Consider the following 22,508-nt stretch of genomic DNA (forward strand, 5'->3'; position numbering starts at 1 on the left):
AATGCAGCAGAAAACACCAGATACACATGGAAACGGAGGCCGAAGGAAGGAGCCCGGTGGTCATAGAGAGAGGCGCCCGGAGGTCATAGAGAGAGGCGCCCGGTGGTCATAGAGAGAGGCGCCCGGTGGTCATAGAGAGAGGCGCCCGGAGGGAGGCGCCCGGTGGTCATAGAGAGAGGCGCCCGGAGGGAGGCGCCCGGTGGACATAGAGAGAGGCGCCCGGAGGGAGGCGCCCGGTGGACATAGAGAGAGGCGCCCGGAGGGAGGCGCCCGGTGGACATAGAGAGAGGCGCCCGGAGGGAGGCGCCCGGTGGACATAGAGAGAGGCGCCCGGAGGGAGGCGCCCGGTGGACATAGAGAGAGGCGCCCGGAGGGAGGCGCCCGGTGGACATAGAGAGAGGCGCCCGGAGGGAGGCGCCCGGTGGACATAGAGAGAGGCGCCCGGAGGGAGGCGCCCGGTGGACATAGAGAGAGGCGCCCGGAGGGAGGCGCCCGGTGGACATAGAGAGAGGCGCCCGGAGGGAGGCGCCCGGTGGACATAGAGAGAGGCGCCCGGAGGGAGGCGCCCGGTGGACATAGAGAGAGGCGCCCGGAGGGAGGCGCCCGGTGGACATAGAGAGAGGCGCCCGGAGGGAGGCGCCCGGTGGACATAGAGAGAGGCGCCCGGAGGGAGGCGCCCGGTGGACATAGAGAGAGGCGCCCGGAGGGAGGCGCCCGGTGGACATAGAGAGAGGCGCCCGGAGGGAGGCGCCCGGTGGACATAGAGAGAGGCGCCCGGAGGGAGGCGCCCGGTGGACATAGAGAGAGGCGCCCGGAGGGAGGCGCCCGGTGGACATAGAGAGAGGCGCCCGGAGGGAGGCGCCCGGTGGACATAGAGAGAGGCGCCCGGAGGGAGGCGCCCGGTGGACATAGAGAGAGGCGCCCGGAGGGAGGCGCCCGGTGGACATAGAGAGAGGCGCCCGGAGGGAGGCGCCCGGTGGACATAGAGAGAGGCGCCCGGAGGGAGGCGCCCGGTGGACATAGAGAGAGGCGCCCGGAGGGAGGCGCCCGGTGGACATAGAGAGAGGCGCCCGGAGGGAGGCGCCCGGTGGACATAGAGAGAGGCGCCCGGAGGGAGGCGCCCGGTGGACATAGAGAGAGGCGCCCGGAGGGAGGCGCCCGGTGGACATAGAGAGAGGCGCCCGGAGGGAGGCGCCCGGTGGACATAGAGAGAGGCGCCCGGAGGGAGGCGCCCGGTGGACATAGAGAGAGGCGCCCGGAGGGAGGCGCCCGGTGGACATAGAGAGAGGCGCCCGGAGGGAGGCGCCCGGTGGACATAGAGAGAGGCGCCCGGAGGGAGGCGCCCGGTGGACATAGAGAGAGGCGCCCGGAGGGAGGCGCCCGGTGGACATAGAGAGAGGCGCCCGGAGGGAGGCGCCCGGTGGACATAGAGAGAGGCGCCCGGAGGGAGGCGCCCGGTGGACATAGAGAGAGGCGCCCGGAGGGAGGCGCCCGGTGGACATAGAGAGAGGCGCCCGGAGGGAGGCGCCCGGTGGACATAGAGAGAGGCGCCCGGAGGGAGGCGCCCGGTGGACATAGAGAGAGGCGCCCGGAGGGAGGCGCCCGGTGGACATAGAGAGAGGCGCCCGGAGGGAGGCGCCCGGTGGACATAGAGAGAGGCGCCCGGAGGGAGGCGCCCGGTGGACATAGAGAGAGGCGCCCGGAGGGAGGCGCCCGGTGGACATAGAGAGAGGCGCCCGGAGGGAGGCGCCCGGTGGACATAGAGAGAGGCGCCCGGAGGGAGGCGCCCGGTGGACATAGAGAGAGGCGCCCGGAGGGAGGCGCCCGGTGGACATAGAGAGAGGCGCCCGGAGGGAGGCGCCCGGTGGACATAGAGAGAGGCGCCCGGAGGGAGGCGCCCGGTGGACATAGAGAGAGGCGCCCGGAGGGAGGCGCCCGGTGGACATAGAGAGAGGCGCCCGGAGGGAGGCGCCCGGTGGACATAGAGAGAGGCGCCCGGAGGGAGGCGCCCGGTGGACATAGAGAGAGGCGCCCGGAGGGAGGCGCCCGGTGGACATAGAGAGAGGCGCCCGGAGGGAGGCGCCCGGTGGACATAGAGAGAGGCGCCCGGAGGGAGGCGCCCGGTGGACATAGAGAGAGGCGCCCGGAGGGAGGCGCCCGGTGGACATAGAGAGAGGCGCCCGGAGGGAGGCGCCCGGTGGACATAGAGAGAGGCGCCCGGAGGGAGGCGCCCGGTGGACATAGAGAGAGGCGCCCGGAGGGAGGCGCCCGGTGGACATAGAGAGAGGCGCCCGGAGGGAGGCGCCCGGTGGACATAGAGAGAGGCGCCCGGAGGGAGGCGCCCGGTGGACATAGAGAGAGGCGCCCGGAGGGAGGCGCCCGGTGGACATAGAGAGAGGCGCCCGGAGGGAGGCGCCCGGTGGACATAGAGAGAGGCGCCCGGAGGGAGGCGCCCGGTGGACATAGAGAGAGGCGCCCGGAGGGAGGCGCCCGGTGGACATAGAGAGAGGCGCCCGGAGGGAGGCGCCCGGTGGACATAGAGAGAGGCGCCCGGAGGGAGGCGCCCGGTGGACATAGAGAGAGGCGCCCGGAGGGAGGCGCCCGGTGGACATAGAGAGAGGCGCCCGGAGGGAGGCGCCCGGTGGACATAGAGAGAGGCGCCCGGAGGGAGGCGCCCGGTGGACATAGAGAGAGGCGCCCGGAGGGAGGCGCCCGGTGGACATAGAGAGAGGCGCCCGGAGGGAGGCGCCCGGTGGACATAGAGAGAGGCGCCCGGAGGGAGGCGCCCGGTGGACATAGAGAGAGGCGCCCGGAGGGAGGCGCCCGGTGGACATAGAGAGAGGCGCCCGGAGGGAGGCGCCCGGTGGACATAGAGAGAGGCGCCCGGAGGGAGGCGCCCGGTGGACATAGAGAGAGGCGCCCGGAGGGAGGCGCCCGGTGGACATAGAGAGAGGCGCCCGGAGGGAGGCGCCCGGTGGACATAGAGAGAGGCGCCCGGAGGGAGGCGCCCGGTGGACATAGAGAGAGGCGCCTGGAGGGAGGCGCCCGGTGGACATAGAGAGAGGCGCCCGGAGGGAGGCGCCCGGTGGACATAGAGAGAGGCGCCCGGAGGGAGGCGCCCGGTGGACATAGAGAGAGGCGCCTGGAGGGAGGCGCCCGGTGGACATAGAGAGAGGCGCCTGGAGGGAGGCGCCCGGTGGACATAGAGAGAGGCGCCTGGAGGGAGGCGCCCGGTGGACATAGAGAGAGGCGCCTGGAGGGAGGCGCCCGGTGGACATAGAGAGAGGCGCCTGGAGGGAGGCGCCCGGTGGACATAGAGAGAGGCGCCTGGAGGGAGGCGCCCGGTGGACATAGAGAGAGGCGCCTGGAGGGAGGCGCCCGGTGGACATAGAGAGAGGCGCCTGGAGGGAGGCGCCCGGTGGACATAGAGAGAGGCGCCTGGAGGGAGGAGCCCGGTGGACATAGAGAGAGGCGCCTGGAGGGAGGAGCCCGGTGGACATAGAGAGAGGCGCCTGGAGGGAGGAGCCCGGTGGACATAGAGAGAGGCGCCTGGAGGGAGGAGCCCGGTGGACATAGAGAGAGGCGCCTGGAGGGAGGAGCCCGGTGGACATAGAGAGAGGCGCCTGGAGGGAGGAGCCCGGTGGACATAGAGAGAGGCGCCTGGAGGGAGGAGCCCGGTGGACATAGAGAGAGGCGCCTGGAGGGAGGAGCCCGGTGGACATAGAGAGAGGCGCCTGGAGGGAGGAGCCCGGTGGACATAGAGAGAGGCGCCTGGAGGGAGGAGCCCGGTGGACATAGAGAGAGGCGCCTGGAGGGAGGAGCCCGGTGGACATAGAGAGAGGCGCCTGGAGGGAGGAGCCCGGTGGATAGAGAGAGGCGCCTGGAGGGAGGAGCCTGGTGGATAGAGAGAGGCGCCTGGAGGGAGGAGCCTGGTGGATAGAGAGAGGCCTGGAGGGAGGAGCCTGGTGGATAGAGAGAGGCCTGGAGGGAGGAGCCTGGTGGCCATTACATATAGATGCCTCATATACACAACCTTCGCTACAGACAAGAGGATCAGGTACTGAGATACAAAACATTCAAGAACAATGTAATCTGGTGCTGGTTCTGGTCCATATCCGCCCACAGTCTGTCACAGGATCCACAAGAAAAAAGGCTTAAAAATTATGTAAATGACCCTGAGGGGCTACATAAGTGTTAATGGATCCTGGAGCCCCTCAGGTTCATTTGCATAATTGTTAAGCTTTTTTTAATTAAAAACCAGGGAATAAGAATCAGCGCAGAGGGGGCACTCACCAGTCAGCGCTGGGTTTACTGTCCGTCATCCTGGTGCTGATGTCCTGTAATATAACAATGTATCCGCCGGTGATCTATGGATGGTGCCGGGTTAGTCCGTGTTTCCCGCTCTTAGTCCCTGCGCGGGGTCCGGGGGCTCATTAGACGCCTGGATTGCACTTTGTGTTATAATTTGTTTGGCGTCTGCAGTGAATGTGCGCTGTTGCTCCGCGCAGGCGTATTCAGAGACGCAGGTGACCGGAGCGCTGCGCCCGCTATAGGGATCGGAGACGATGATCAGGTGGAATCCATCTCTTGTAGGGACTCGCTGTCGTTTCCTTCTATGTCCTTATGGATCGGGCTTTGCCGTATAGAACGTGGTTTCCGTTATTCGCGTTGCGATGCATCTTACTTCTTCTGTACCAGAAATCCATAACCGGACGCGTGTCTGTGCAGAACATGGCGCTGACCCATTGTACGCTTATAACACAAAACCCGAGCGTCTAATGAGCCGTCCGGACCAGCGCAAGAGCGGAAACCCGGCACCACCCCCAGAGGACGGGCGGATACATTGTTACACCATGGGGCTCATTAACTAAGGGTGGTGCACAGCCGCCGGGTGGGAGGAGCCTGGTGGTATATACCTCGGTGATGTGTAGGACGTGACCCCTCCCCCGCACACCATGGAGCAGCTCATTACACGGGGGGCAGCACTTTATTATCTCTCGTATGTACAGCCGGCGCAGGCGCCATTAGTTGGTCAGATGGAACGGACGCTCGTATTTCCCTTCTTTGATGAGTTGTTCCTTCTTTCTCTGTAAAAAGAAGAAGAAGAAGAAGAAATAATAATGAGTGAATGAGGAGAAGAAGCCGACGTCCCCTGAAGATGCTCCAGTCACAGCCAGAGCTGCATCCACACAGGACAAGGCCTGACGCTGCACTGCGCCCCCTGCAGGCGGGTACAACAATGCTATACAGCAGGAGGAGGGGTCATTATAAGACACACCCATCTACTTCCTGTCCTGCCTTCGCACAGCTGAGGGGTCATCACATTGTATCTAATCCATAATGTAAAGCGACACATTGTAACAAATCAGAATCACAGAACAGAGCCCCACCCACTGCAGAGAAGAGGGCGGAGCTATGGAATAGTGGGTGGAGACTTACCCGATCCCACGTGATGAGTTTATAGAAGAAGTAGAAGGGACCGGCGAACCAGAAGAGGCCGAGCAGCGAGTTCCGGGGCGTCGGGCGGAAGTTGGGGTAAATGTTGTGGCTTCTTGCGAACATCCAGCGGGTGACAGCGGGGTCCTCCTACAGGGGGGAGGGGGAGACGGTGACTGCAGGGGTCATAACCCCCCACCCCCAGTACCCGCTTGCCGCCCCCCCCGGACACCTGTGGCCCCCGGGGCCCCGCTTACCGCCCTCCCCGGACACCCTGTGGCCCCCGCTTGACGCCCCCCCCCTGAACACCGTGTGGCCCCGCTTACCGCCCCCCCCCCCTGAACACCGTGTGGCCCCGCTTACCGCCCCCCCCCTTGAACACCGTGTGGCCCCGCTTACCGCCCCCCCTTGAACACTGTGTGGCCCCCGAGGCCCCGCTTACCACCCCCCCTGTACACTGTGTGGCCCCCGCTTACCACCACCCCTGTACACTGTGTGGCCCCCGGGGCCCCGCTTACCATCCCCCTGTACACTGTGTGGCCCCCGGGGCCCCGCTTACCACCCCCCTGAACACTGTGTGGCCCCCGGGGCCCCGCTTACCAACCCCTGTGCACTGTGTGGCCCCCGGGGCCCCGCTTACCACCCCCTGTACACTGTGTGGCCCCCGGGGCCCCGCTTACCACCCCCCCCCTGTACACTGTGTGGCCCCCGGGGCCCCGCTTACCACCCCCCCCTGTACACTGTGTGGCCCCCGGGGCCCCGCTTACCACCCCCCCCTGTACACTGTGTGGCCCCCGGGGCCCCGCTTACCATCCCCCTGTACACTGTGTGGCCCCCGGGGCCCCGCTTACCACCCCCCTGAACACTGTGTGGCCCCCGGGGCCCCGCTTACCACCCCCCTGAACACTGTGTGGCCCCCGGGGCCCCGCTTACCACCCCCCTGAACACTGTGTGGCCCCCGGGGCCCCGCTTACCACCCCCCCTGTACACTGTGTGGCCCCCGGGGCCCCGCTTACCACCCCCTGTACACTGTGTGGCCCCCGGGGCCCCACTTTCCACCCCCCTGAACACTGTGTGGCCCCCGGGGCCCCGCTTACCACCCCCTGTGCACTGTGTGGCCCCCGGGGCCCCGCTTGCCACCCCCCCTGTACACTGTGTGGCCCCCGGGGCCCCGCTTACCACCCCCTGTACACTGTGTGGCCCCCGGGGCCCCGCTTACCACCCCCCTGTACACTGTGTGGCCCCCGGGGCCCCGCTTACCACCCCCTGTACACTGTGTGGCCCCCGGGGCCCCGCTTACCACCCCCCCTGTACACTGTGTGGCCCCCGGGGCCCCGCTTACCACCCCCCCCCTGTACACTGTGTGGCCCCCGGGGCCCCGCTTACCACCATGCCGCTCCGGTGCGGGTCGTTGAGGCGGAGGAGATATTGTCTCTTGACTTGGGCCTTCAGCGCCTCCCGCCGCTCCTGCAGCCTCCGCTGCTCCGGGGTCAGCTCATAGTACCGGGCCGGGTCCAGCTCCGGGGGCCGACTCACCAGAGGACTCTCCTTGTACTCCGCCATGACACAAGGACACGGACGCTGCGCCCGCGCCCGCGCAACTTTATTGACAGCAAGGACAGAGACAGAGACACATCGTGCAATACCAGGAGCCGCCACCAGAGGGACAAACAAGGAACAACACTGCCAGAAGCGACCACCAGAGGGCGCAGTCACCTCCCGAGAAGTGTAAGAGCTCATAGTGACCACCAGAGGGCGCAGTCACCTCCCGAGAAGTGTAAGAGCTCATAGTGACCACCAGAGGGCGCTGTCACCTCCTGAGAAGTGTAAGAGCTCATAGCGACCACCAGAGGGCGCAGTCACCTCCTGAGAAGTGTAAGAGCTCATAGCGACCACCAGAGGGCGCAGTCACCTCCTGAGAAGTGTAAGAGTCAATAGCGACCACCAGAGGGCGCAGTCACCTCCCGAGAAGTGTAAGAGCTCATAGCGATCAGCAGAGGGCGCAGTCACCTCCTGAGAAGTGTAAGAGCTCATAGCCACCACCAGAGGGCGCAGTCACCTCCCGAGAAGTGTAAGAGCTCATAGCGACCACCAGAGGGCGCAGTCACCTCCTGAGAAGTGTAAGAGCTCATAGCCACCAGCAGAGGGCGCAGTCACCTCCTGAGAAGTGTAAGAGCTCATAGCCACCAGCAGAGGGCGCAGTCACCTCCTGAGAAGTGTAAGAGCTCATAGCGACCACCAGAGAGCGCAGTCACCTCCTGAGAAGTGTAAGAGCTCATAGCGACCAGCAGAGGGTGCCGCCAACTCCTGAGAAGTGTAAGAGCTCATAGCCACCAGCAGAGGGCGCAGTCACCTCCCGAGAAGTGTAAGAGCTCATAGCCACCAGCAGAGGGCACAGTCACCTCCCGAGAAGTGTAAGAGCTCATAGAGACCACCAGAGGGCGCAGTCACCTCCTGAGAAGTGTAAGAGCTCATAGCCACCAGCAGAGGGCGCAGTCACCTCCTGAGAAGTGTAAGAGCTCATAGCGACCACCAGAGGGCGCAGTCACCTCCTGAGAAGTGTAAGAGCTCATAGTGACCACCAGAGGGCGCAGTCACCTCCTGAGAAGTATAAGAGCTCAAAGAGACCACCAGAGGGCGCAGTCACCTCCTGAGAAGTATAAGAGCTCATAGTGACCACCAGAGGGCGCAGTCACCTCCTGAGTAGTGTAAAAGCTCATAGCCACCAGCAGAGGGCGCAGTCACCTCCTGAGAAGTGCGCAGTCACCTCCTGAGAAGTGTAAGAGCTCATAGCAACCACCAGAGGGCGCAGTCACCTCCTGAGAAGTGTAAGAGCTCATAGTGACCACCAGAGGGCGCAGTCACCTCCTGAGTAGTGTAAGAGCTCATAGTGACCACCAGAGGGCGCAGTCACCTCCTGAGAAGTGTAAGAGCTCATAGTGACCACCAGAGGGCGCAGTCACCTCCTGAGAAGTGTAAGAGCTCATAGCAACCACCAGAGTGCGCAGTCACCTCCCGAGAAGTGTAAGAGCTCATAGCAACCACCAGAGGGCGCAGTCACCTCCTGAGAAGTGTAAGAGCTCATAGTGACCACCAGAGGGCGCAGTCACCTCCTGAGAAGTGTAAGAGCTCATAGCAACCACCAGAGGGCGCAGTCACCTCCTGAGAAGTGTAAGAGCTCATAGCAACCACCAGAGTGCGCAGTCACCTCCCGAGAAGTGTAAGAGCTCATAGCGACCACCAGAGGGCGCAGTCACCTCCTGAGTAGTGTAAGAGCTCATAGTGACCACCAGAAGGCGCAGTCACCTCCCGAGAGGTGTAAGAGCTCATAGCGACCACCAGAGGGCGCAGTCACCTCCTGAGTAGTGTAAGAGCTCATAGCGACCACCAGAGGGTGCAGTCACCTCCCGAGAAGTGTAAGAGCTCATAGCGACCACCAGAGGGCGCAGTCACCTCCTGAGAAGTGTAAGAGCTCATAGCGACCAGCAGAGGGCGCAGTCACCTCCTGAGAAGTGTAAGAGCTCATAGCGACCAGCAGAGGGCGCAGTCACCTCCTGAGAAGTGTAAGAGCTCATAGTGACCAGCAGAGGGCGCAGTCACCTCCCGAGAAGTGTAAGAGCTCATAGAGACCACCAGAGGGCGCAGTCACCTCCTGAGAAGTGTAAGAGCTCATAGCGACCACCAGGGGGCGCAGTCACCTCCTGAGAAGTGTAAGAGCTCATAGCGACCACCAGAGGGCGCAGTCACCTCCTGAAAAGTGTAAGAGCTCATAGCGACCACCAGAGGGCGCAGTCACCTCCTGAAAAGTGTAAGAGCTCATAGTGACCAGCAGAGGGCGCAATCACCTCCTGAGAAGTGTAAAAGCTCATAGCGACCACCAGAGGGCGTAGTCACCTCCAGAGAAGTGTAAGAGCTCATAGCCACCACCAGGGGGCACAGTCACCTCCAGAGAAGTGTAAAAGCTCATAGTGACCAGCAGAGGGCGCAGTCACCTCCCGAGAAGTGTAAGAGCTCATAGAGACCACCAGAGGGCGCAGTCACCTCCTGAGAAGTGTAAGAGCTCATAGCGACCACCAGAGGTCGCAGTCAGCTCCTGAGAAGTGTAAGAGCTCATAGTGACCAGCAGAGGGCGCAGTCACCTCCCGAGAAGTGTAAGAGCTCATAGCGACCAGCAGAGGGCGCAGTCACCTCCAGAGAAGTGTAAGAGCTCATAGCGACCACCAGAGGGCGCAATCACCTCCTGAGGGCGCAGTCACCACCTGAGAAGTATAAGAGCTCATAGTGACCAGCAGAGGGCGCAGTCACCTCCCGAGAAGTGTAAGAGCTCATAGCGACCAGCAGAGGGCGCGGTCACCTCCAGAGAAGTGTAAGAGCTCATAGCGACCACCAGAGGGCGCAATCACCTCCTGAGAAGTGTAAGAGCTCATAGTGACCAGCAGAGGGCGCAGTCACCTCCTGAGAAGTGTAAGAGCTCATAGCAACCACCAGAGGGCGCAGTCAGCTCCTGAGAAGTGTAAGAGCTCATAGTGACCAGCAGAGGGCGCAGTCACCTCCCGAGAAGTGTAAGAGCTCATAGCGACCAGCAGAGGGCGCAGTCACCTCCAGAGAAGTGTAAGAGCTCATAGCGACCACCAGAGGGCGCAATCACCTCCTGAGGGCGCAGTCACCTCCTGAGAAGAGTAAGAGCTCATAGTGACCAGCAGAGGGCGCAGTCACCTCCAGAGAAGTGTAAGAGCTCATAGTGACCAGCAGAGGGCGCAGTCACCTCCTGAGAAGTGTAAGAGCTCATAGCAACCACCAGAGGGCGCAGTCACCTCCTGAGAAGTCTAAGAGCTCATAGCGACCACCAGAGGGCGCAGTCACCTCCTGAGAAGTGTAAGAGCTCATAGTGACCAGCAGAGGGCGCAATCACCTCCTGAGAAGTGTAAGAGCTCATAGCGACCACCAGAGGGCGCAGTCACCTCCAGAGAAGTGTAAGAGCTCATAGCCACCACCAGGGGGCACAGTCACCTCCAGAGAAGTGTAAGAGCTCATAGCCACCACCAGGGGGCACAATCACCTCCTGAGAAGTGTAAGAGCTCATAGACACAAGCAGAGGGCGCAGTCACCTTCTGAGAAGTGTAAGAGCTCATAGCGACCAGCAGAGGGCGCAGTTACCTCCCGAGAAATGTAAGAGCTCATAGTGACCTGCAGAGGGCGCAGTCACCTCCTGAGAAGTGTAAGAGCTCATAGCCACCACGAGAGGGCGCAGTCACCTCCTGAGAAGTGTAAGAGCTCATAGCGAACACCAGAGGGCGCAGTCACCTCCTGAGAAGTGTAAGAGCTCATAGCGACCACCAGAGGGCACAGTCTCTTCCTGAAAAGTGAAAGAGCTCATAGCGACCACCAGAGGGCGCAGTCACCTCCTGAGAAGTGTAAGAGCTCATAGCGACCAGCAGAGGGCAGAGTCACCTCCTGAGAAGTGTAAGAGCTCATAGTGACCACCAGAAGGCACAGTCTCTTCCTGAAAAGTGAAAGAGCTCATAGCGACCACTAGAGGGCGCAGTCACCTCCTGAGAAGTGTAAGAGCTCATAGCGACCAGCAGAGGGCGCCGTCACCTCCTGAGAAGTGTAAGAGCTCATTTCGACCAGCAGAGGGAGCAGTCACCTCCCGAGAAGTATAAGAGCTCATAGCGACCACCAGAGAGATCAGTCACCTCCCGAGAAGTGTAAGAGCTCATAGCGAACAGCAGAGGGCGCAGTCACCTCCCGAGAAGTGTAATAGCTCAAAACGACCACCAGAGGGATCAGTCACCTCCTGAGAAGTGTAAGAGCTCATAGCGACCACCAGAGGGCGCAGTCACCTCCTGGGAAGTGTAAGAGCTCATAGCGACCACCAGTGGTTGCAGTCACCTCCTGAGAAGTGTTTAAACTCATAGCGACCAGCAGAGAGCGCACTCACCTCCCGAGAAGTGTAAGAGCTGATGGGGACCAGCAGAGGGCACACAAACCTCCCGAGAAGTTTAATATCTCATAGCTAGCTTCAGAGCGCGCAGTCGCCTCCTGAGATGTGTAAGAGCTCATAGGGACCACCAGAGGGCGCAGTCACCTCTTGAGAAGTGTAAGAGTTCATAGGGACCAGCAGAGGGTGCAGTGACCTCCTGAGAAGTGTAAGAGCTGATAGCGACCACCAGAGGGCGCAGTCACCTCCTGAGAAGTGTAAGAGCTGATAGCGACCACCAGAGGGCGCAGTCACCTCCTGAGAAGTGTAAGAGCTCATAGCAACCAGCAGAGGGCGCAGTAACCTCCTGAGAAGTTTAAGAGCTCATAGTGACCTCCAGAGGGCGCAGTCACCTCCTGGGAAGTGTAAGAGCTCATAGCCACCACCAGAGGGCACAGTCTCTTCCTGAGAAGTGTAAGAGCTCATACCGACCAGCAGAGGGAACAGTCACCTCCCGAGAAGTATAAGAGCTCATAGCGACCTCTAGAGGGCGTAGTCACCTCCCAAGACGTGTAAGAGCTCAAAGCGACCACCAGATGGCACAGTCACCTCCTGAGAAGTGTAAGAGCTCATAGCGACCACAAAAGGGCGCAGTCACCTCCTGAGAAGTGTAAGAGCTCATAGCCACCAGCAGAGGGGGCAGTCACTTCCTGAGAAGTGTAAGAGCTCATAGCCACCAGCAGAGAGTGCAGTCACCTCCTGAGAAGTGTAACAGCTGATAGCGACCAGGAGAGGGCACAGTCACCTCCTGAGAACTGTACGAGATCATAGCGACCACCAGGGGGCACAGTCACCTCCTGAGAAGTGTAAGAGCTCATAGCGACCACCAAAGGGCATATTCACCTCCTGAGAAGTGTAGGAGCTCATAGTGACCACCAGAGGTTGCAGTCACCTCCTGAGAAGTGTAAGAGCTCATAGCGACCCACAGAGGGCACAGTTTCTTCCTGAAAAGTGTAAGAGCTCATACAGACCAGCAGAGGGCGTAGTCACCTCCCAAGACGTGTAAGAGCTCATAGTGACCACCAGAGGGATCAGTCACCTCCTGAGAAGTGTAAGAGCTCATAGCGAACAGCAGAGGACGCAGTCACCTCCTGAGAAGTGTAAGAGCTCATAGTGACCTCCATAGGGTGCATTCACTTCCCGAGAAGTGTAATAGCTCATAGCGACCACAAGAGGTTGCAGTCACCTCCTGAGAAGTTAAAGAGCTCAAAGCAACCTCCAGAGGGCGCACTCACCTCCCAAGAAGTGTAAGAGCTGATGGGGACCAGCAGAGGGAACAGTCACCTCCTGAGAAGTGTAAGAGCTCAAAGCTACCACCAGAGGGCACACAAACCTTCCGAGAAGTTTATTATCTCATAGCTACCTTCAGAGGGTGCAGTCATCTCCTGAGATGTGTAAGAGCTCAAAGGGCCACCAGAGGGCGCAGTCACCTCCCGAGAAGTGTAAGAGCTCATAGGGACCAGAAGAGGGCTCAGTCACCTCCTGAGAAGTGTAAGAGCTGATAGCGACCACCAGAGGGCGCAGTCACCTCCTGAGAAGTGTAAGAGCTCATAGCAACCAGCAGAGGGCGCAGTCACCTCCTGAGAAGTTTAAGAGCTCATAGTGGCCTCCAGAGGGCGCAGTCACTTCCCGAGAAGTGTAATAGCTCATAGCGACCACCAGAGGGATCATTTACCTCCTGAGAAGTGTAAGAGATCACAGCGAACAGCAGAGGACACAGTCACCTCCCTAGAAGTTAAATAGCTCATAGCGAACAAAAGAGGTGGCAGTCCCCTCCTGAGAAGTGTAAGAGCTCGTAGCGACCACCAGAGGGCGCAGTCACCTCCGGAGAAGTGTAATAGCTCATAGCGACCAGCAGAGGGCGCAGTCACCTCCTGAGAAGTGTAAGAGCTCATAACGAAAAGCAAAGGGCGCAATCACCTCCTGAGATGTTTAAGAGCTCAAAGGGACAAGCAGAGGGCGCAATCACGTCCTGAAAGGTGTGATAGTTCATAGAGACCACCAGTAGAGTAGTGTAAGTAGTGTAGTAGTAGAGTAGTGTAAGGGCTCATAGAAACCACTAGAGGGTAGTAGAGTAGTAGTAGTAGTAGTAGTGTAGTAGTGTAGTAGTAGAGTAGTGTAAGGGCTCATAGAAACCACTAGAGGGCGCAGTCACCTCCTGAGAAGTGTAAGAGCTAATAGCGACCAGCAGAGGGCGCAGTCAACTCCCGAGAAGTTTGAGAGCTCATAGAAACCTCCAGAGGGTGCACTCACCTCCTGAGAAGTGTAAGAGCTCATGGGGACCAGCAGAAGGAACAGTCACTTCCTGAGAAGTGTAAAAGCTCGAAGCAACCACCAGAGGGCACACAAACCTCCCTAGAAGTTTAATAGCTCATAGCTACTCCAGAGGGTGCAGTCACCTCCTGATATGTGTAAGAGCTCATAGGGACCACGAGAGGGCGCAGTCACCTCCCAAGAAGTGTAAGAGCTCATAGCGACCAGCAGAGGGCGCAGTCACCTCCTGAGAAGTGTAATAGCTCATATGGAGAAGCAGAGGGCATATTCACCTCCTGAGAAGTGTAAGAGCTCATAGTGACCAGCAGAGGGTGGAGTCACCACCAGAGATGTGTAATAGCTCATATGGAGAAGCAGAGGGCACTGTCACCTCCTGAGAAGGGTAAGAGCTCATAGCGAACACCAGAGGGCGCAGTCACCCCCCTGAGAAGTGTAAGAGGTCATAGCCACCACTAGAGGGCGCTGTCACCTCCCGAGAAGTGTAATAGCTAATAGCGACCAGCAGAGGGCGCAGTCACCTCCTGAGAAGTGTAAGAGCTCATAGGAACCAGCAGAGGGTGCCGCCAACTCCTGAGAAGTGTAAGAGCTCATAAGGACCTCCAGAGGGCGCAGTCACCTCCTGTGAAGTGTAAGAGCTCCTAGCGACCAGCAGAGGGCGCAGTCACCAGTTACCTCCTGAGATGTGTAAGAGCTCTTTGGGATGGACAGAGGGCACAGTCACCTCCTGAGAAGGGTAAGAGCTCATAGGGACCAGCAGAGGGCGCAATTACCTCCTGAAAATTGTTAGAGCTCATAGAGACCACCAGAGGGCTCATTCACCTCCTGAGAAGTGTAAGAGCTAATAGCGACCAGCAGAGAGCGCAGTCACCTCCCGAGAAGTGTAAGAGCTCATGGGGACCAGCAGAGGGAACAGTCACCTCCAGAGAAGTGTAAGAGCTCAAAGCTACCACCAGAGGGCGCACAAACCTCCCGAGAAGTTTAATAGCTCATAGCGACCACCAGACGGCATATTCACCTACTGAGAAGTGTAAGAGCTCATAAAAACCACCAGAGGGCGCTGTCACCTCCTGAGAAGTGTTTTGTCAGGTTCGCTGGAGAGAATTCTGGTACTTCTGGTTCTTCTGGTGGTGCTAGCAGCGTTCTCCAACCTCCGGCGCGTATCCGCGCAAACTCCTTCTCTCGTCCCGGGCAGCGGCTGCTAAGATCTCGCGCTGTCTAGGAGTTGTGTTCTGAAATGCTGAGACTTATGGTACCTCTGCATGGTGCCTGCTATTGTGCTTGGTTATTCTGCACCATTAGGGGTTAATTCTCCATAGTTGTCCAGCTCCTATCAGGTTCTGGAGGTGGAGTTCTGGCTGCATAAATTGCAGCTTCACTAGTCACCTGTGCCAGTGTTTGAAATCCCTTAATCACTCGCTCTCAGCATTAGGTTGTATTGCTCTGTATCTGTATCGTTGTGACCTCGGCTCGTTTTTGACATTGACTCTTTGCCTACTGATTTTGCTCTTGACGTTCCCTCTCGTTGTGACTCCGGCTAGTTAACCATTCTTTAGTGTTTTGTGTTTGTCAGTCTGTTTGTGTTTCTCTTCCCGCACTTATCCAGTGTATTTCGAGTCTTCAAGTAGTCGCCCCACGGTTTAGCGTGGGGGGGCTATAGGAAGGGACAGAGGTTGGGGAAAGCTCAGGGCACACTAGAGGGCTCTAGAGGACCACCAGAGGGCTCAGTCACCTCCTGAGAAGTGTAAGAGCTCATAGCCACCAGCAGAGGGCGCAGTTACCTCCTGAGAAGTGTAAGAGCTCATAGCGACCAGCAGAGGGCGCAGTCACCTCCTGAGAAGTGTAAGAGCTCATAGCGACCAGCAGAGTGCGCAGTCACCTCCTGAGATGTGTAAGAGCTCAAAGCTACCACCAGAGGGCGCAGTCACCTCCTGAGCTGTGTAAAAGCTCATAGGGACCAGCAGAGGGCGCAGTCACCTGCTGAGAATTGTAAGAGCTCATAGCAACCAGCAGAGAGCGCAGTCCCCTCCTGAGAAGTGTAAGAGCTCATAGCGACCACCAGAGGGCGCAGTCACCTCCTTAGAAGTGTAAGAGCTCATAGCGACCACCAGAGGGCGCAGTCACCTCCTTAGAAGTGTAAGAGCTCATAGCGACCACCAGAGGGCGCAGTCACCTCCCGAGAAGTGTAATAGCTCATAGTGACCACCAGAGGGCGCAGTCACCTCCAGCGCAATCACCTACAGAGATTTGTAAGAGCTCATAGCGACCGGCAGAGGGTGCAGTCACCTCCCGAGAAGTGTAAGAGTTCATAGCGACCACCAGGGGACGAAGTTACCTCCAGCGCAGTCACCTCCTGAGAAGTGTAAGAGCTGATAGCAACCACCAGAGGGCACAGTCACCTGGCGGGAAGTGTAAGAGCTCATAGAGACCACCAGAGGGCGCAGTCACCTGTTCAGATGTGTAAGAGCTCATAAGGACCAGCAGAGTGCGCAGTCACCTCCCAAGAATTGTAAGAGCTCATAGCGCCACCAAAGGGCGCAGTCACTTCCTAAGAAGTGTAAGAGCTCATAGCAACCAGCAGAGGGTGCATTTACTCCCTGAGAAGTATAAGAGCTCATAGCGACCACTAGAGGGCGCAGTCACCTCCAGTGCAGTCACCTACAGAGATTTGTAAGAGCTCACAGCGACCGTCAGAGGGTGCAGTAACCTCCCGAGAAGTGTAATAGCTCATAGTGACCACCAGAGGGCGCAGTCACCTCCCGAGAAGTGTAAGAGCTCACAGTGACAACCAGAGGGCGCAGTCACCTCCCGAGAAGTGTAATAGCTCATAGTGACCACCAGAGGGCGCAGTCACCTCCAGTGCAGTCACCTACAGAGATTTGTAAGAGCTCATAGCGACCGGCAGAGGGTGCAGTCACCTCCCGAGAAGTGTAAGAGTTCATAGCGACCACCAGGGGACGAAGTTACCTCCAGCACAGTCACCTCCTGAGAAGTGTAAGAGCTCATAGCGACCACCAGAGGGCGCAGTCACCTCCTGAGAAGTGTAAGAGCTCATAGTGACCTGCAGAGGGCGCAGTCACCTCCTGAGAAGTGTAAGAGCTCATAGCCACCACCAGAGGGCGCAGTCACCTCCTAAGAAGTGTAAGAGCTCATAGCGACCAGCAGAGGGCACAGCCACCTCCCGAGAAGTGTAAGAGCTCATAGCGACCACCAGAGGGCGCAGTCACATCCTAAAAGTGTAAGAGCTAATAGCGACCACCAGAGGGTGCATTTACTCCCTGAGAAGTATAAGAGCTCATAGCGACCACTAGAGGGCGCAGTCACCTCCAGTGCAGTCACCTCCTGAGTAGTGTAAGAGCTCATAGTAATTAGCAGAGGGCAGAGTCACCTCCTGAGAAGTGTAAGAGCTCATAGCCACCAGCAGAGGGCGCAGTCACCTCCCGAGAAGTGTAAGAGCTCATAGTGACCACCAGAGGGCGCAGTCACCTCCTGAGTAGTGTAAGAGCTCATAGCGACCAGCAGAGGGCACTGTCACCTCCTGAGAAGTGTAAGAGCTGATAGCGACCACCAGAGGACGCAGTCACCTCCTGAGAAGTGTAAAAGCTCATAGCGACCACCAGAGGGCGCAGTCACCTCCTGAGTAGTGTAAGAGCTCATAGCCACCAGCAGAGGGCGCAGTCACCTCCTGAGAAGTGTAAGAGCTCATAGCGACCAGCAGAGGGCGCAGTCACCTCCTGAGAAGTGTAAGAGCTCATAGCCACCAGCAGAGGGCGCAGTCACCTCCTGAGAAGTGTAAGAGCTCATAGCGACCAGCAGAGGGCGCAGTCACCTCCTGAGAAGTGTAAGAGCTCATAGCGACCAGCAGAGGGCGCAGTCACCTCCTGAGAAGTGTAAGAGCTCATAGCAACCACCAGGGGGCGCAGTCACCTCCTGAGAAGTGTAAGAGCTCATAGCGAACAGCAGAGGGCGCAGTCACCTCCTAAGAAGTTGTGAGACACTGAAGGGGTTAACTGTGGATGGGCGGTATGTTTCCCCTAGGTTTTGCTTCTATGCAAGGCCTTAGTGCTGAGGTGGGTTTGTCCAGCACCTTGGACACAGGTGATGGGAACAGCCTAATTAGCCTGGATAAAATGACTCAGCAGAGTTGAGTGGGTTGTCTCTCTGTGGAAGGAGGCTGAGAGGACACAGCTCTGACCTGTGTGTCTGGAGCAGCCACGTGATCTTTGTTTAGTGTGAGCTAGTGGACTATTTGTATAGTTAGCACCCTGACGGGTAGGTTTTCTTTTGTTTATTCAAATACCTGAATGTAAAGGCTGTTTTATTTTGCTGCAATAAACGCAGGCGAGACCTGTTTGGACTGTACCCTGGTGTCCCTGTCTTGAACTGCATCCCAGCACCCCGCTACCACGGTCTCTACTGGGCCAAATCTCCACATATGGTGCTTCGGATTGCGGGCAGTTCAAAAAGACACACCTGAAAGGCTTGCTACATCCTGCAACATTGCATGGCCTGGGTGAAAGCAGCAGGCAAAGTGCAGGATAAAGCCAAGATGGAGGACTTTATTAAATACCTGCAAGAGGAGGCCAGAGCTAATCGGCAGCAGCAGCAGGAGGAGGCCAGAGCTAATCGGCAGCAGCAGCAGGAGGAGGCCAGAGCTACTCGGCTGCAGCAGCAGGAAGAGTCCCAGGCTAATCGACAGCTGCAGCAAGCCATGCTCCAGCAGCAGGAGGAGAGGTCCCGACAGCAGCAAGCCATGTTCCAGCAGCAGGAGGAGAGGTCCCGCCAGCAGCAGGAGGAGAGGTCCCGACAGCAGCAAGCCATGTTCCAGCAGCAGGAGGAGAGGTCCCGACAGCAGCAAGCCATGCTCCAGCAACAGCAGGAGGAGTCCCGAGCCATGTTCCAGCTGATGATGGAGAAGTTTTCTGGCATTATGGCAGCACCGCAAGCGTCGGCTACTGAGGGGTCCCATACTGGTCTACAAGGGTACCCGGTTGTCCAGTGTTCCGCACGGGCTGCAGTACAAAAGGCTTTACAAAAAATGGCGGTGACCGACGACGTGGAGGCGTATCTCACTGTGTTCGAGCGAGTAGCTGAGCGAGAGGAGTTACCGGCTGAGCAGTGGGCAGATGTCCTGGCACCGTTCCTGACCGGCGAGTCGCAGAAGGCTTACTACGACCTGAGTGAAACGGAGGCCCGTGAGTACCCCCAGCTAAAGGCGGAGATTCTGGCTCGTCTTGGGGTCACCGTTCAAGTTCGCTCCAGCCGGGTCCACCAGTGGGCTTACTCAGAAAAATTACCCCCACGCTCCCAAATGCATGACCTGATCCATCTTGTCCGGAAGTGGTTACAACCAGAGGACTGCACCCCCGCACAGATGGTAGAGAGAGTGGTCCTCGACAAATTCACCCGTTCTCTGCCCTCTCGGCTCCAGCGGTGGGTTGGACAGGCCGGTCCCACAAAAGCTGAGGAGCTGGTGTCCCTAGTAGAGAGGTATCGGGCTACGGAGGACCTGCTACTTACCTCTCCGACACGAAGCAGTGCCAGAGACAGGGTCACCAAACCAGCTGGTAAGACTGCTACTGCGGAAAAGGGGAGACATGTCAGGTTGGGAGGGGGTTCATTGGGGGGCGTGGATACCCAGAAACCCAGTGAGGCTCGTGACAGAGGTCATGGCCGCATCCAGTGCTGGCGGTGCCATGAAATGGGCCATATTGCTGCCAACTGTCCACTGTCAGTGGAGCCAATGGACTGCAACCAGACCCGGCGAGTGTCACTGTTTGCCCGGCCAGTTCTGGCGGCTGAGTCAGTCACGGATGCAGAACCCCAAGTATGCATGGTCACAATCGGTGGTCACACAGTGGAAGCCTTGCTAGACTCAGGGAGTCTGGTCACCCTGGTGCGGGGAACTTTGGTTGATCCTGGATTATACAGTGGGCGGAGAGTGGGAGTGTTGTGTATACATGGGGACACTCGCGATTATCCCACTGCTGTCATCAACCTACATACCCCTTGTGGTACTGTCACCCATGAAGTGGGGGTGGTGGGGACCCTGTTTCATGAGGCTATTATCGGCAGAGACTTACCGGTGTTTTGGGACCTCTGGAGACGAAGACCCACCTCAGGTGCTGTTGCAGATAATGGACATCAGGTATGTCCGGCCTTGGCCCCTGAACCCTTTGAGGCCGATGTACCCACACCAGCAGTAGGGGTGACCCCATGTGATGAATTCTCTCCCCTAGAGGTCCTAGCTGGTGAGGTCGAGGGCCACGAGGAGGTGGCCGACATGCTGGACCTTGAGATTTCCCGTGAAAATTTTGGGGCTGCACAGCTACAGGACCCTACCTTGGTTAAAGCACGGGAGAATGTTAAGGTGATAAATGGGGTACTCCAAATACCAGGGGCTGATAAAATATACCCCCGAATGGTGATTATTGGGGAACTGTTGTACAGGGTCGACCAGATACGGGGTGAGGAGGTTGAGCAACTTGTAGTACCCCAATCTCACCGTAGGCTGGTGCTAGAGTTGGCACACAAACATGTGCTGGGAGGGCACTTAGGTGCTGAGAAGACCAGAGAAAGGATCCTGCAGAGATTTTTCTGGCCCGGGGTGTGGGAGGAGGTAAACCGGTATTGTAGCTCCTGCCCTGAGTGTCAACTTACTGCCCCGGTCTCCCACTTCAGGAGTCCTTTGGTCCCGCTACCGATCATAGAAGTGCCCTTTGAACGGATTGCAATGGATCTGGTTGGCCCCATAGTCAAATCCTCCAGGGGGCACCAATACATCCTAGTTATCCTGGACTACGCTACGCGGTATCCCGAGGCGATTCCATTAAGGAACACCTCCTCCAAAAATATTGCTAGGGAGCTGTTCCAGGTGTTCTCACGCACAGGCCTCCCCAAGGAAATCTTGACTGACCAGGGTACCCCATTCATGTCTAGGGTAATGAAGGAGATGTGCAAGTTACTACAGGTAAAACAGCTCCGCACCTCTGTGTATCATCCTCAGACAGATGGCCTGGTCGAGAGGTTTAATAAGACCTTGAAGGGGATGCTTAAGAGGGTGGTCAGCAAAGATGGGAAGGACTGGGATTGTTTGTTGCCCTATTTGATGTTTGCCATACGTGAAGTTCCCCAGTCCTCCACGGGTTTCTCACCCTTTGAGCTGTTATATGGCCGTTCCCCACGTGGGCTTTTGGATGTAGCTAAGGAGACCTGGGAACAGGAGAGGACCCCCCACCGTAGTGTGATAGAACACGTCTCCCTTATGCAGGACCGCATAGCGGCGGTAATGCCCCTTGTAAAGGAGCACATGACAAGGGCACAAGAGGCCCAGTCTAGGGTCTACAATAGGTCAGCCAGACTCAGGACCTTTAACCCAGGCGACAGAGTGCTAGTTCTGGTGCCCACCGTGGAGAGCAAGTTCTTGGCCAAATGGCAAGGGCCATATGAGGTCATGGAGAGAGTGGGGAAGGTAACCTACAGGGTATCTCAGCCGGGGAGGAGGAAGCCCGAACAGATATACCACGTGAACCTCCTAAAGCCATGGAGGGAAAGAGAGTCCCTGATGGCCATGGGAATAGAGAAGGCGTCTGTCTCCAAGAAGGGGACACCGGAGGTAGGTGTACCCAATGCCAAGGTGCCTGAAGTACGGATCTCGGAGTCCCTCTCCAGGGCCCAGATTCAGGAAGCGAAGGAGTTTGTGCTCCGAAATATGGAGGTGTTCTCTAAGTTACCGGGACGTACTTCAGTCATCAAGCATGACATCATAACCGAACCCCACATCCGGGTACACCAAAAACCTTACCGGGTCCCTGAAGCGCGCCGGCTTGCCATATCCGAAGAAGTCAGGCAGATGTTAGACCTGGGGGTTATCGAGGAGTCTAAAAGTGACTGGTCGAGTCCTATTGTGTTGATTCCCAAACCTGATGGTTCCCTACGGTTCTGCAATGATTTTAGGAAGTTGAACGAGGTGTCCAAATTTGATTCCTATCCCATGCCCAGAGTTGACGAGTTGATAGAACGACTTGGACAGGCTAGATTCTTCTCCACCCTTGACCTGACGAAAGGGTATTGGCAGGTACCCCTGACTGACAGGGCTAAAGAGAAGACCGCTTTTGTTACCCCTGATGGGCTTTTTCAGTACGTGGTACTCCCCTTTGGGCTACATGGGGCTCCCGCCACATTCCAGAGGTTAATGGATCTCGTGCTAAAACCTCACCGGAGTTATGCCTCGGCCTACCTGGATGACATCATAGTCTATAGTAGCGACTGGGAGAGTCATCTAGCCAAAGTACAAGCAGTGGTAGACTCCCTGAGGGCAGCAGGGCTGACAGCGAACCCCCAAAAGTGTGCACTGGGTCTGGAAGAGGCCCGTTACCTGGGTTACCGTATTGGGCGAGGGGTCATCAAACCCCAAGTAAATAAAGTAGAGGCGATCCAGCAGTGGCCACGACCTATGAACAAGAAGCAAGTGAGGGCTTTTCTGGGCATAGTGGGATATTATCGCCGATTTATCCCCGATTTTGCGACAATAGCGGCACCCCTGACTGACCTGACTAAGGGTAGCAGGGCGGTCATGGTAAAGTGGAGTAAAGAGGCTGAGGGCGCGTTTCAGCGACTTAAGACGGTTTTGTGCGAGGGACCGGTACTGATCACCCCTAACTTCACCAAGACCTTTATTGTGCAGACTGACGCTTCTGACGTGGGCTTGGGGGCTGTCCTGTCCCAAGTAGTGGAGGGTGAGGAACATCCTGTAACATTCCTGAGCCGCAAGCTCACACCTCCTGAGAAGAACTATAGCATAGTTGAGAGGGAGTGCTTA

General features: G+C 58.2%; 1 protein-coding gene across 1 annotated transcript; it reads right to left on the bottom strand.

Annotated features, from left to right (window-relative positions):
* Positions 1–4,968: 4,968 nt before the first annotated feature.
* On the bottom strand, positions 4,969–7,039 carry NDUFB4 (NADH:ubiquinone oxidoreductase subunit B4). The gene is made up of 3 exons (XM_072133281.1): positions 6,823–7,039; positions 5,440–5,586; positions 4,969–5,087 (listed from the first exon to the last, which is right to left on the bottom strand). Exons 1-3 carry the CDS (start codon positions 6,997–6,999, stop codon positions 5,025–5,027), a joined length of 387 nt encoding a protein of 128 aa, XP_071989382.1. The 5' UTR covers positions 7,000–7,039; the 3' UTR covers positions 4,969–5,024.
* Between the last annotated feature and the right edge of the window lie 15,469 nt (positions 7,040–22,508).

This window comes from Engystomops pustulosus, chromosome 2, assembly GCF_040894005.1.
Source record: "Engystomops pustulosus chromosome 2, aEngPut4.maternal, whole genome shotgun sequence".
Lineage (NCBI taxonomy): Eukaryota > Metazoa > Chordata > Amphibia > Anura > Leptodactylidae > Engystomops > Engystomops pustulosus.